At 48.3% G+C, this 15,189-nt stretch overlaps 1 protein-coding gene across 6 annotated transcripts in view; it reads left to right on the forward strand.

Moving 5' to 3' along the window:
* LOC140119153 (arylsulfatase H-like) overlaps positions 1-15,189 on the forward strand; it is a 66,332-nt gene that overhangs the window by 29,810 nt on the left and 21,333 nt on the right. For all 6 annotated transcript variants that reach the window (XM_072137883.1, XM_072137880.1, XM_072137882.1 and 3 more), the window contains one exon: positions 14,943-15,077. In XM_072137883.1, coding sequence (XP_071993984.1) covers positions 14,943-15,077 — 135 coding nt within the window. The remainder of the gene's footprint in view (positions 1-14,942; positions 15,078-15,189) is intronic.

Genomic DNA, 15,189 nt, shown 5'->3' on the forward strand with positions numbered 1-15,189 from the left:
TGAAAACATTATGGTGTTTTCATTATAATGAAAACATTATAATGAAAACATTATGGTGAAAGCATTATGTAAATCACAGGGTGTTCCAGGGAGACAGCGGTCAGTTGGCAGCAACATGAGTAGGTTGCAGGGTGGCACAATGGAAAACTATGGAGGTGGCAGAAACATGGTAGGCCACAAAGTGGCACAATGATAAGAGTGTGGAGGTGGCGGTAGCAGAAGCAGCAAAAGGAGCCCACAGGTGGCAGCAACATTGAAAGATGCAGAGTGGCACAATGATATAGTGTGAAGGTGGCATCAACAGGAGCCCACAGGTGGCAGCAATATGGAAAGTGGCACAATGATAAGAATGTGGAGGTGGTGGCAGCAGCAGGAGCCCACAGGTGGCAGCAACATGGTGGCAGCAACATGGAAAGCTACAGAGTGGCACAATTATATAGTGTGGAGGTGGCATCAGCAGCAGCAGCAACAGGAGGCCACAGGTAGCAGCAACATGGTGGCAGCAAAAGGGAAAGCTACAGAGTGGCACAATGATTTAGTGTGGAGGTAGCATCAGTATCAGCAGGAGCCCACAGGTTGGCAAAATGATATAGTGTGGAGGTGGCATCAGAAGCAGCAGGAGCCCAAAAAACCCACAGCAGAGGAGGTCACATTGTGGCACTACAATGAAATTTGAAATGAATTTGAAATACAAATATTAAATGTAAATTTTAATTTGTAGATTCGAGACACCACAACCATAATACATTACAGTTTTCCTGAAAATATCAGGTCTTTGACAAAAAAGAACTGCAAAGTTGGTAGCAGCAGCAGCATGAGGTCAAAGGAGTAGAGGTGGCAGCAACATGGTAGGCCACAAAGTGGCACAATGATAGGAGCGTGGAGGCGGTGGCAGCAGCATCAGCAGCAGGAGCCCGCAGAGTGGCACAATGATATAGTGTGAAGGTGGCATCAGCAGCAGCAGGAGCCCGCAAGGTGGCACAATGATATTGTGTGGAGGTGGCATCCGCAGAAGGAGCCCTCAGGGTGGCACAATTATATAGTGTGAAGGTGGCATCAGCAGCAGCAGGAGCCCGCAAAGTGGCACAATGATATAGTGTGGAGGTGGCCTCAGCAGCAGCAGGAGCCCGCAGGGTGGCACAATGATATAGTGTGGAGGTGGCGTCAGTAGCAGCAGCAACCCGCAGAGAGGCACAATGATATAGTATGAAGGTGGCATCAGTAGCAGCAGGAGCCCGCAGGGTGGCACAATTATATAGTGTGAAGGTGGCATCAACAGCAGCAGGAGCCCACAGAGTGGCACAATGATATAGTTTGAAGGTGGCATCAGCAGCAGCAGGAGCCCGCAGGGTGACACAATTATATAGTGTGGAGGTGGAATAAGCAGCAGCAGGAGCCCGCAGGGTGGCACAATGATATAGTGTGAAGGTGGCCGCATAAGGAGCCCACAGGGTTGCACAATGATACAGTGTGGAGGTGGCGTCAGTAGCAGCAGCAACCCACAGAGAGGCACAATGATATAGTATGAAGGTGGCATCAGTAGCAGCAGGAGCCCGCAGGGTGGCACAATTATATAGTGGGAAGGTGGCATCAGCAACAGCAAGAGCCCGCAGAGTGTCACAATGATGTATTGTGAAAGTGGCATCAGCAGCAGCAGGAGCCCACAGAAAGGCACAATGATACAGTGTGGAGGTGGCATCAGCAGCAGCAGGAGCCCGCAGAGTGGCACAATGATATAGTGTGAGGTGGCATACACAGCAGCAGGAGCCCGCAGGGTGGCACAGTGATATAGTGTGAAGGTGGCAGCAGCAGGAGCTTGCAGGGTGGCACAATTATATAGTGTGGAGGTGGCAGCAGCAGGAGCCCGCAGGGTGGCACAATGATATAGTGTAGAGGTGGCATCCGCAGCAGCAGAAGCCCGCAGGGTGGCACAATTATATAGTGTGAAGGTGGCATCAACAGCAGCAGGAGCCCACAGAGTGGCACAATGATATAGTTTGAAGGTGGCATCAGCAGCAGCAGGAGCCCGCAGGGTGACACAATTATATAGTGTGGAGGTGGAATAAGCAGCAGCAGGAGCCCGCAGGGTGGCACAATGATATAGTGTGAAGGTGGAGTCAGTAGCAGCAGCAGGAGACCGCAGAGTGGCACAATTCTATAGTGTGAAGGTGGCATCAATAGCAGCAAGAGCCCGCAGAGTGGCAAAATGATATAGTGTGGAGGTGGCGTCAGTAGCAGCAGCAGGAGCCCACAGAGTGACACATTGATATCATGTGGAGGTGGCATTGGTAGCAGCAGCAGAAGCCGCAGAGTGGCACAATGATATAGTGTAAAGGTGGCATCAGCAGCAGGAGCCTGCAGGGTGGCACAATTATATAGTGTGGAGGTGGCATCAGCAGCAGCAGGAGCCTTCTGGGTGGCACAATAATATAGTGTGGAGGTGGCGGACATTTCCAATCCTTGGTAAAGATGGTAGGAGGCAGGTGGAGCAACTGGCAGCAGATGTGTGGCATCAGGCGGGTGGCAGCACCAGAATAGTGGGTGAGGCAGGTAGTTAGAACCCAGACGCATTTCTCAACATTTGGTGGAGGTGTCATGGCTGATCTAATCTGATGCATTAGGTATTGCTGAGTTGAAATCCAAGCCTGATTCATCTTGATAAAGGTCAGTCTCTCCACATTATGGGTGGACAAGCGGGTTCTCCTTTGGGTAACGATGGCCACCGCTGCACTGAACACACTACTGGTCGGCACAACAGCTTCTCTACTGCAAACTCCGCAAGTTGCGGCCACGCATCAAGTTTGGCTGCCCAGTAGTCCATGGGATCCTCTACCTGAAGTGGTAAAGTGCTGTCCAAGTAGGCCATAACCTCCTGGTGCAGGGGCTGCTTCATGTCCTGCTGTTGCTGGTGGTGGCTACCCTCCTCAATAGGCAGGTGAAGGAAATAGCTCATTGAGGAATCCAGACTTAAGCTGCTGCTGATGGAACTGCTACTACTCCTACCCCACCCACCTCCAGCTCCCCACAGCAGCCGTGGCAGTAGTACATAAGCAATGACTGCCAGGAATCCCCCGATCAGACCAGACAGAGGATGGACAATGGTGCACATAGGCAGCGGCCAACTATGTGCTCAGTATTTCTCTTTAGTATGCCAGTTGTTCCTCCCTCTCAACAGCAGGAAAAAAAGTCGCCTATTTTTGACCGGTAGCGTGGGTCCAAGGGGGTGGAGAGCCAAAAGTCATCCCTATGGCGGATGTTGAATATTCGGTGCTTCTGGGTCATCTGCCTCGTCTTCTACCTAATCCGGATGCTCCTGCTCCTCCTCTCCTCACCTGTGTAGAAAAACCACAGATTGCACCAGACTCTGCTCCAATGTCCTCCTCCTCATCCAGTTCAACCCTCACCAACTCATGTGGCAATGAGATGTAGTCTGCACTTCTCCAGTGCCCTGACCAGACAGATTTTGCAGCATGAGTTCCAGGATATGAAGCAGTGGAATGACGTTATTCATCCCGCAGTCCTGGCGACTGACAAATAACGTGGCCTCTTCAAAGGGCCTGAGCAAACGGCAGGTGTCACACATGAGCTGCCAGTGGCTGACATCAAAGTTACACAGGGGAGTACTACGGTCCGCTTGCATCATCAAAGAATTATTCATTTTTTCTGTTCATACAGGCGGTCTAACATATGGAGGCTAGAATTCCAACGGGTGGAAACATCGCATATCAGACTATGTTAGGGAAGGCAGTTCTGATGCTGTAACACGAGGAAGGTGTGCTTGGCTTTGTAAGAATGGCCGAAGTGCGTACACAGTGTCCTGGCCATGTTTAGAATGTCTTGCAGATGGGTAGAAGACTTCAGCAACTTGTTGACAACCAAATGAATACGTGCGCCATGCAGGGCGCATGGACCAACCCTCCTCCGTGCAGCGTGGACACCATATTCCTCCCATTGTCTGTCACCTTGATTTCTTGTTGCATGACATGGAGCGGTTCCTCCCCTGTGTGACTTTGTTCACCCAGGCAAACCAGGTGTAGAACTGCGTGTGGTATGATGGAGCAGCACTTGTGGAGGCTGAGGTGGTGGTGGTTAAGGAGGAGGAGGAGGCGGACACTGGTGCAGGAACAGCAGTTTGACAACATGGAGAAGAACTGGAAGTTGTTAGTGTGGCTGGGCAGGAAGCACATTCACCCAGTGGGCTGTAAAGGACATTAACTGGCCCTGACCATAGTTACAGCTCCTCACGTCCGCGCTGCCGTGCACCTTGGAAGAAACTGATAAGCTCAAGGACTGGCTCACCTTCTGTTGTACATATTGGTGAAGGGCTGGCACTGACTTTTTGGGAAAAAAATTGCGGCTTGGAACTCTCCGCCTCAGTTCGGCACAAGCCATTAGTTCTCCGAAGGGTGCAGAGTTCATGACTTGGAAAGGGAGAGACTGCAGTACTAACAACTTCGACAAGAGCACGGTCAGCTTCTGCACCTTAGGATGGCTGGACGCATAGAGTTGTCTCTTTGTAATCGCTTTGCTCAACGACTGCTGGCACCATGCATAGCAAGGAGCAGGAGCATCTGGACCGGAAGATGATGTCAAAGACAAACAGCTCCCTTTGGCAGAGGTGCTGGAGCCTTGACTTTCTGAAACAGCATGTGTGCCACTAGGTTTGCTGCTGTTGCTGCGGCTGCAGGATGGACCGCATCTGCCACCCGTTTCTCCCAGGCCATTGGATGGTGACGCTGCATGTGTTGGCGCAGGGCCAACATTGCCAACGTTAGCTCCCTGTCCACGCTTCACTTTCTGCCCGCAGATACAACATATACCCACGCTCGGCTCCTCTGGTGTCTTTACAAAAAACTGCCACACCGCCGAGTTGGTAATTTTACCGCCAACAGTCTGCACTGAGAGACTACTACCGCCGTTGCCTCGCTAAGCCCTTTGCCACTGCTTACATGGACCTGCGAATTGGGATTTGTACTTCACGGACGTTTGGCTCCCGTCCTCACACTGCTGCCACACTGCTGCCACACTGCTGACTCACGGCCACAGAAGTGACTTGCTGCCTGCTCCGCTGCCTAACGCGCAAGCTGACACTCTCCGCCTGACGATGATGAATCTCCTGCTACACCCAGCTCCCAAGTGCAAACGTCAATTTGCATTTCCCCGTCTCCTCACCGGTGTCAGTATGCACAGCCTGCCTACTGCAGGAAGCATCAGAAGTCTGCCCCACCTTTTCACTGCCAAGCAGCTGCTGACTGTCCTCAAACACTTCGTCCTCGATGAAAAGTGGCGCTGAGCTCAGACCACCAAGTAGCTCTCTGGCTGCGGGAAAGGAACAGGACAGAGGCTGGTTGAGGACAGGTGAGGGCCGCTGACCTGTTCCTGGGCCATGCCAACTAACTGTAGGAACCCACGGACTCTTGACTGGGGTTGTCAGATGTTATATTTGAGAAGATGGATGACCTAGCCAGCCATTCAACAACCTTTGGGTTGTTGATCAACACACTGCCGCTAGATGACAACGGCAGTTCTGGCCTCACAGAGTCACCCCTGCTGCGACGTCCCCTTACTGTGCTGCCATCTCTGCCTGCTCCACCTGCCACCTTTCTGTCTGACATAGTGGTTTATAAACTACGTGGATTTGACACGTAAATCTGTCTGTAAACTATAGCCCCAAAAAAGTATGGCAATTTGCATTATACAGATGCCCCACAACTGACACTGTAATTTCAGTGAAAATCACTGTATAATCTACGTGGATTTGACACGTAAATCTGGCTGTAAACTATAACCCCAAAAAGGTATGGCAATTTGCGTTATACAGATACCCAACAACTGACACTGTAATTTCAGTGAAAATCACTGTATAAAATATGTGGATTTGACACGTAAATCTGGCTGTAAACTATAGCCCCAATAAGGTATGGCAATTTGCGTTATATAGATACCCTACAACTGACACTGTAATTTCAGCGAAAATCACTGTATAAACTACGTGGATTTGACACGTAAATCTGGCTGTAAACTATAGCCCCAAAAAGGTATGGCAATTTGCGTTATACAGATACCCAACAACTGACACTGTAATTTCAGCGAAAATCACTGTATAAACTATGTGGATTTCCCACGTAAATCAGGCTGTAAACTATAGCCACAAAAAGATTTGGCAATTTGCTTTATACATATACCCTACAACTGACACTGTAATTTTAGCGAAAATCACTGTATAAACTACTTGGATTTGACACGTAAATCTGGCTGTAAACTATAGCCCCAAAAAGGTATGGGAATTTGCGTTATAAAGATACCCCACAACTGACACTGTAATTTCAGTGAAAATCACTGTATAAACTACGTGGATTTGACATGTAAATCTGGCTGTAAACTATAGCCCCAAAAAGGTATGGCAATGTGCGTTATATAGAAACCCACAACCGACGCTGTAATTTCAGTGAAAATCACTGTATAAACTATGTGGATTTGACACGTAAATCTGGCTGTAAACTATAGGCCCAAAAAGGTATGGCAATGTGCGTTATACAGATACCCCACAACTAACGCTGTAATTTCAGCAAAAATCACTGTATAAACTACGTAGATTTCACACGTAAATCTGGCTGTAAACTATAGGCCAAACAAGGTATGGCAATTTGCGTTATACAGATACCCCACAACTGACAGTGTAATTTCAGCAAAAATCAACGTTTAAACTACTTTGATTTGACATGTAAAATCTGGCTGTAAACTATAGCCACAAAAAGTTATGGCAATTTGCATTATATAGATACCCTACAACCCAGTGAGAGGTCCACAAATCACTACTGCAGATGCATGAATGTGAAACAGATTTTTTCCTATTCGATTTTGTCACTAAATAGAACTGCTATCTGGGGTATATTGATCCCTCTTAAAGAATATCCAGGGATTGCAGCAAGCATCGCTGCTGCATAGTACAGTAGCAGCAGCTAGACGCTGCAGACAGCACATCCAGTGTAAATTGCAGTTTTACAGTTTTATAGAGCTGTGATACTGTGTGACTTCACATAAGCCTGCCACTCGCTGATTGGCTTACAGGTCTCCAGATGTCATCGGGGGTGTTCTTTTCTCCTTCCAAGAGTTCTCTGCCCCATTTAACACATTGTGGTCGCGCCCATTTAACTGAAAAAAGAGGGGGGGGGGGTGGACTTCATTCCCGCAAATTTCTACTTTCAATACTAATTCCAATCTGCTTTTATCATTAACATCGCTGGTTTCACTCACTTTCAAAAGTTGATAAAAGTATGTAGTGTACCAAAGCAGGGTCGGACTGGAGTACCTGGGGCCCACCAGTGAAATTGATTTTGGGAACCCACCTACTACTACATAGAAATATTCTGGGATAAGGGAATTTCTAATCACTAGCGAGGGCAGTGAAGCAGAGGATAATCTAAGCCCTTTCTCCCTCCCTCTCTGCTAGTGCTCGGCACAGGGACTGCAGTGGTGACGTTATCTCAGGGCATTAATGCTAGAAATAGTATATAAGAGTTACCCCTGGTTTCCCGGGCTTTCTGCGGGTGACTGGGCTTTGGTTAGGGATAGTATAAGAGTTACCCCTGGTTTCCCAAGCTTTCTGCTGCTGACTGGGCTGTGGTTAGGGATAGTATAAGAGTTATCCCTTGTTTTCCCGGGCTTTCTGCTGGTGGCTGGGCTGTGGTTAGGGATAGTATAAGAGTTATCCCTGGTTTCCCCGGTTTCTGCTGGTGGCTGGGCTGTGGTTAGGGATAGTATAAGAGTTACCCCTGGTTTCCCGGGCTTTCTGCTGGTGGCTGGGCTGTGGTTAGGGATGTAAGTGTTGGCACTGCACCAATTTTCCAATAACGAAATGCTGAAAACCTTTATAAGAACTGATGACATAAACCCTAGTCTGGCGTCCCAAACCACATAGACAAGTCATACAAGTCAGGCTCTCTGTCCCTATAGATAAACCAGTACATAAGATGACAGCTGTCTCACACTAGAAGGCAAGTCAGTGAATACAATACAGACCTGACACAGGCAGAAGTAGGATCTTGTACCTCACAGGTGACTTGTCTTCTCCTTCATGTCCAGAATCATCGTAAAATCTGGTTGCAAAATTTTCTGGCAGATGTCTTCAGCTCTGGGAAGCAGATCCTCCTTACTGCGCCCCTAAAAACACCACAGTTACTTACAGTATTATGTCACCTGGATAAAACAATGTTCCACACTGTACTTTACAGAATTTACAGAAGTAACCCCTCTGTGCCTCCAGCATATCAAAAATTACATTGTTACTAGAGATGAGCGAACACACTCGTCCGAGCCTGATGCTCGTTCGAATATTTCGCCAGCTCGAGAAAATGGCATCTCCCGACGTTTTGATTTTTGGTGGTCAGAAACAGAGCCAATCACAAGCCAGGAGACTCTGCACTCCACCCAGCATGACGTGGTACCCTGACACGTCGATAGCAGTGGTTGGCTGGCCTGATCAGGTGACCCTGGAATAGACTAGCCCCTGCCCGTGCTGCTCGCATCATTCTCTGTCTGGATGCCGTTAGGGAGAGAGCTGCTGCTGCTGCAGGGATGGCGTTAGGGTGTTATATTAGCTTACTGTTAGGCAGGAGTGAGTCTACAAGAACCCAACAGCCCTTGTTAGGGCTAAAATAGCGTTATATATATTTTTTTTTGTTTGCTTGTGGCTGGGCTTGCTGGCACTAGTAGTGCAGCTAGTACCATATTGTGACGAATTTGCAGGGAGACTTGCGAACGTTCTATTTAGCTCTTAGTGACACACATATCCATCTCAAACACCTAAGTGGGACAATTTATTAGGGGTTTGATTGAATTAGGCACAGTCTGCTGATTTTTTATTTTTTTTTCAAAACTTAAAGTGACAGGCACACCACAAAATCCAGTTGTGTGCTGTCAGTGTAGGTTAGAAACTAGCTATACAAGAACTCAACTGGCTTTCTTAGGACTACAATAGCATTATATATATTTTTTTTTTATTTGCGTGTGGCTGGCCTTGCTGGCACTAGTAGTGCAGCTAGTACCATATTGTGACGAATTTGCAGGGAGACTTGCGAAGGTTCTATTTAGCTCTTAGTGACACATATATCCATCTCAAACACCTAAGTGGGACAATTTATTAGGTGTTTGATTGAATTAGGCACAGTCTGCCGATTTTTTTTTTTTTTTTTCAAAACTTCAAGTGACAGGCACACCACAAAATCCAGTTGTGTGCTGTCAGTGTAGGTTAGAAACTAGCCATAGCAATTATCATCATCTTCTGTGGTTGCTGTGTGATTTCTTCTGATTGTTTTGTTAAAAAAAAAACACAAAAAAACAGATAACAAAAAAAATTTACAGTTTACACTTTAATTTTGAAAATGTTGAACCCGAGGGCTAGGGGTAGAGGACGAGGGCATGGGCATCCAACTACTGCAGGGGTCAGAGGCCGTGGTCCTGGGCGGGGTGAGACACCACCTGCTGATGAGGGAGCAGGGGAACGCCACAGAGATACATTCCCTAGGTTCATGTCTCAAGTTACTGGGACTCGTGGTAGAGCACTGTTGAGGCCAGAACAGTGCGAGCAGGTGATGTCGTGGATTGCGGACAATGCTTCTAGCCATTTGTCCACCAGTCAGTCTTCCACGCAGTCCACCCATGTCACCAAAATCAGCACTCCTCCAGCTCCTCCACCTCAGCCTCCTTCCCCCCAGTCTGCCCCCTCCCAGGAAAATTTGGCATTTGAACCGGCATACACTGAGGAACTGTTTTCTGGACCCTTCCCAGAGTCACAAACCACTTGAATGGTTGCTGCTGAGCTCTTTCCCGATGTCCAGGTTTTCCACCGGTCGCAGTCTGTGGGTGATAATGACATTGTTAACGTAGTGGAAGAAGTGTGTAAAGAGGTGTCGGACGATGAGGAGACACGGTTGTCAGACAGTGGTGAAGTTGTTGTCAGGGCAGGAAGTCCGAGGGGGGAGCAGAATGAGGGATCGGAGGATGATGAGGTGACAGACCCAAGCTGGGTTGATAGGCCGGGTGAACACAGTGCTTCTGAGACGGAGGCGAGTCCTCGACGAGAACAGGTTGGAAGAAGCAGTGGTGGGGCCAGATGGAGAAGCAGGGCCAGAGCTGGTGCATCAGCACCAAATGTTTCACGTAGTGAAGCTCCCGTGGTGAGGGCTAGATTTTTGGAAGTCTGGAGGTTCTTTAAAGAAACACCGGATGACCGACGGACTGTGGTGTGCAACCTGTGCCACACCAGGATCAGCAGGGGTTCCACCACTACCAGCTTAACCACCACCAGCATGCCCAGGCATATGAATGCTAAACACCCCACTCAAAGGAACCAAGGCCGTTCACCTCCGGCCGGGCACACCACTGCTCCTTCCCCTGTGTCATCTGCTGCCTATGCTCGTCAGCCCCCTGCCCAGGACCCAGCCCAAACACCTCCCATCCGAAAACCACACCTTCGCCTCCACAATCCTCCACAGCATCCACTAATGTCTCCATGCGCAGCGTCCAGCTCTCTATACCCCAGACGCTGGAGCGCAAGAGGAAATACAGTGCAACTCACCCACACGCCCAAGCCCTCAACGTCCACATCTCCAAATTACTCAGCCTGGAGATGCTGCCTATAGGCTGGTAGAGACCGAAGCCTTTCGCAACCTCATGGCGGCGTCTGCCCCTTGGTATTCGGTCCCCAGCCGCCACTACTTTTCCAGATGTGCCGTCCCAGCCCTGCACCAGCACGTGTCAGACAACATCATCCGAGCCCTGACCAACGCCGTTTCTGACAAGGTCCACCTGACCACGGACACGTGGACGAATGCTGCCGGGCAGGGCCACTATATGTCGCTGACGGCGCATTAGGTTAACTTGGTGGAGGCTGGGACCGAGTCTGACCCTAGGGCTGGTCATATACTGCCGACGCCAAGGATTGAGGGGCCTACCTCGGTCCAGGTCTCTCAGGAGTTGGAGGAGGAGGAAATGGACAGTCAGGCCAGTGAGGGGAGTGAATTCTTGCAAGTTGGGACTCTGGCGCATATGGCAGATTTCATGCTAGGCTGCCTATCTCGTGACCCTCGCATTCAAAGAATTTATTCCAGCACCGATTACTGGGTATTCACTCTCCTGGACCCACGGTACAAGCAAAATCTTTCCACTCTCATCCCTGGAGAGGAAAGGAGTGTGAGAATGCATGAATACCAGCAGGCCCTGGTGCACAAGCTGAAACAGTATTTCCCTTCTGACAGCGCTAGCGGCAGAGGGCGTACTTCTGCGGGACAAGTAGCGAGGGAGAGTAGGCGAGCAGGCAGCTTGTCCAGCACTGGCAGGGGTACGCTTTACAAGGCCTTTGCCAGTTTTATGTCACCCCAGCAAGACACTGTCACCTGTCCCCAGTCTCGGCAGAGTAGGGCTTATCTTTACAAAAAGATGGTGAGGGAGTACGTAGCTGACCATACCATCCTCCTAAATGATCACACAGCTCCCTACAACTACTGGGTACCAAAGCTGGACATGTGGCACGAACTGGCGCTGTACGCCTTGGAGGTTCTTGCCTGCCCTGCCGCTAGCGTGTTGTCTGAGCGGGTTTTCAGGTCAGCTGGTGGCATCATCACCGATAAGCGTACACGCCTGTCTACTGACTGCGCTGACAGGCTGACGCTTATCAAGATGAATAAAGCCTGGATTTCTCAGGATTTTCATTCTCCACCAGGTGAAAGAAGCTCAACCTGAATAATGTATGCACTCCTCCTCCTCATTTTCCTCCTTCTCCTCCTCTTTGTACACTAAAGCAGAGGAAACTGGCTATTTTTTGCCAGGGCCAACTAGCTTAAGCTATAGTACTCTATGTATTTAATTTTTCTGGAGGGCCACCTACCCGGTCCTCTGTTTTAAACAATTTTTGGGAGTGCCACATACAGGTACTCTATGTATTTAATTTTTCTGGAGGGTCACCCACCCGGTCCTCTGGTTTGAAAACTTTTTTGGACTGCCACATACAGGCACTATCTAAATTTAATTGTCTCTATAGCAGCCTCCACACGTCGTCTTTATAGCTGCCTCCACACATTGTCTCCATTGCTACCTCCACACATCATCTCCATAGCTGCCTCCCAAAGTCGTCCATATAGCTGCCTCTATACATCGTCCCCTTAGCAAACGAGCTGTGTCAGGCAGAATTTTGGGTTGTTTTCATGGCTTCCACATCAAACTTGTTAACTTTGCCGCCACCCTACTGTGTTATCCACAAAATATACTGGCAAACTTTTATCATTTACCGATATTATTTCAGCGCTTCTTGCGCATCTGTTTGCATTCCCCTCACCCGCCATAACCAAGCCAATTACTTATAAGAACTGTACTACACTTATTCTTATACAAGGGGTTCTTAGAAGTGCTGTTTGTAGCCCCCCCCCCCCCCCTGCTTTGAAAATTATAATTTTTTCAAAGTAAATGCTTCTGGCCCCCAAGCCCATTTTGGGTGGGGAGGAGCCGAGAGGCAGGGGCTTGGACAGGAGAAAGCTCGCCTGGCAGCGGACTGCCAGCTCCATCCCAAGATCCAACTAACATAGTTTTAACTGCAGCACCTTTAATCTACTACTACCTTACTGCCTCCATACATCGTCCCCTTAGCAGACGAGCTGTGTCAGGCAGAATTTTGGGTTGTTTTCATAGCTTACACATCAAACTTGTTAACTTTGTCGCCACCCTGCTGTGTTATCCACAAAATATACTGGCAAACTTTTATCATTTACCGATATTATTTCAGCGCTTCTTGCGCATCTGTCTACATTCCCCTCACCCACCATAACCAAGCCAATTACTTATAAGAACAGTACTACACTTGATCTTATACAAAAGGTTCTTAGAAGTGCTGTTTGTAGCCCCCGCCTGCTTTGAAAATTATACTTTTTACAAAGTAAACGCTTCTGGCCCCCAGGCCCATTTTGGGTCTGGAGGAGCCGAGAGACAGGGGCTTGGACAGGCGAAAGCTCGCCTGGCAGCGGACCGCCAGCTCCATCCCAAGAACAGGCAGCCTCAGAGGCATCCATGCATACTGCCCCTGCTGTTTCCTGTCCATTTCGCCTCCACGATCCTCCACAGCGTCCACCAATGTCTCCATGCGCAACTTTCAACTGTCTATACCCCAGACGCTGGAGCGCGAGAGGATATAAGCACATCATCCCCTTATCAAACGAGCTGTGTCAGGCAGAATTTTCAGGTGTTTCACCAGATACATAATGGAACTTGGCCCATCTGTCGCCGCCATGCTGGAGACCTGAAGTTGCAATCATAGCAGCGCAATATGGATGCCCCATACTGTCGCTCTTAATCATGGAACCATTTCCAAAAGAACTATTAAAAATAGAACCGCTATGCTATTCCATTAATCCTAGATGAAATATTCAAACGACCCCGCCTGCTTTGAAAATTATAATTTTTTCAAAATAAACGCTTCTGGCCCCCAGGCCCATATGTTTTGTATGCTATTTAGCCTCATTCGGTCACTCTGTCATCGCCATGCTGTTGCCCATAATTTTGGCATAATGGTGTGATTAAGCAGCCTCAGAGGCATCCATGCATGCTGCCCCTGCTGTTTCCTGTCCATTTCCGTGGTGTTTCCATCATTCTCTGAGGTTTCCTGGTGTTTGGCCAAGCTTCCCTGTGCAGACCCTTGGTCCCCTTGAAAAATGCTCGAGTCTCCCATTGACTTCAATGGGGTTCGAGACGAGCACTCGAGCATTGGGAAAAGTTTGTCTCAAATAACGAACACCCGAGCATTTTAGTGCTCGCTCATCTCTAATTGTTACCCCAAATATATTACTATGCTTCAGTCGTTGAATAAATAATACTGTACCATTAAAAAGTATGTGTGATTCTCTCCCCACCCCCCACCCCCATTGATTACATAATATATGGTTCTACTTATTATTCTATACAAAATGTACTAATATGTTTATATATTATGTATACAGCCTGCCAGCCCCCCTGTAGTCTCCCAGCCCCTGGGGCCCACCCCCTAGCATCTTCCTACACTGTGAATCAAAAAAATAAAAACCTTTCAAGCTCGCCTGTCTTCTTGCCTCTCTCTTTCTCTAGATGCGCGGGATCGAGTCACGGTGACGTCTTCGGCTCCCAGAACTTTAGTCAGCTGGTAGAAGCAGGAGACGGGGTGTAATGACGTCACTGTGTCTCCTGCTATTTGCAGTGAAGCACTTGCCACTATCTGTGTCCGGAAGGGACGCAGACAGAAGAGAGAGTGGGGAGAGGACCCGGACAGTGGGACAAGAGTCCCGCTGATCCGGGGCACAGGCCAGCCCCCCTGTAGTATACGATGGATCTGATCGGAGGCCCCTGCCAGAGTGCCAGGTATCGGGGCCCACCAGGGGATTCACCGGCCCCTCCGGCGGGCCAGACCGAGCCTGTACCAAAGCACAATTCCAAGGGTTGGGCCTAGGATGGCATCTAGTCAGAAGACACTGTCATTGTAGATATTGATGGGTGGTTAAAATAGGACAAATTTGGTGCACTGAACCTTATAGGCATATCCGCAATGCATAAACGGCTCACTTGCATTTCACCGTAAATTATCTCCTTGAATTTAGGCCACACATTTTATCAGTAAAGATATCCCTATTTTGCATGGAACTGCAACAACAACAGCATACCTTATATGTAGTTTTTAACAGCTTCACTAGGATGTCATCTGTTGCCACAAGTGAATGTAATGATTGTTTTTTTTTTATAGGTGTTTTATCTCTATCTGTCCATGATGTAAATTAGGTGACTCCTATATAGCAAACTTCTACAGGAAGATCAAGAGATATCCTACTATTAGAACAGTGGCCTGAAGGAAAATATCAGAATATAGGACATTTTCTTTTACTATATGCTACCTTGCTGCTTTGTGATCTTAAATTTGCCTATTTTAGGATTTTTCAGGTTGTCTGGTATTTATCCGGTAGCATTCTTATAACAGCATCAAACACTAAACCCAACTTTGTGCTACTGCTTGCTGATGATCTTGGCATTGGAGATATCGGATGCTATGGAAATACCACAATAAGGTACATTTGGATATTTAAAATAACATGAACACTATTATTGTGAATTGTGTTAACAACACATAATGCTGCACCCACTAATTTCAGTAGCACTCGCCAGCCATCTGTGTATGTG

This window comes from Engystomops pustulosus, chromosome 2, assembly GCF_040894005.1.
Source record: "Engystomops pustulosus chromosome 2, aEngPut4.maternal, whole genome shotgun sequence".
Lineage (NCBI taxonomy): Eukaryota > Metazoa > Chordata > Amphibia > Anura > Leptodactylidae > Engystomops > Engystomops pustulosus.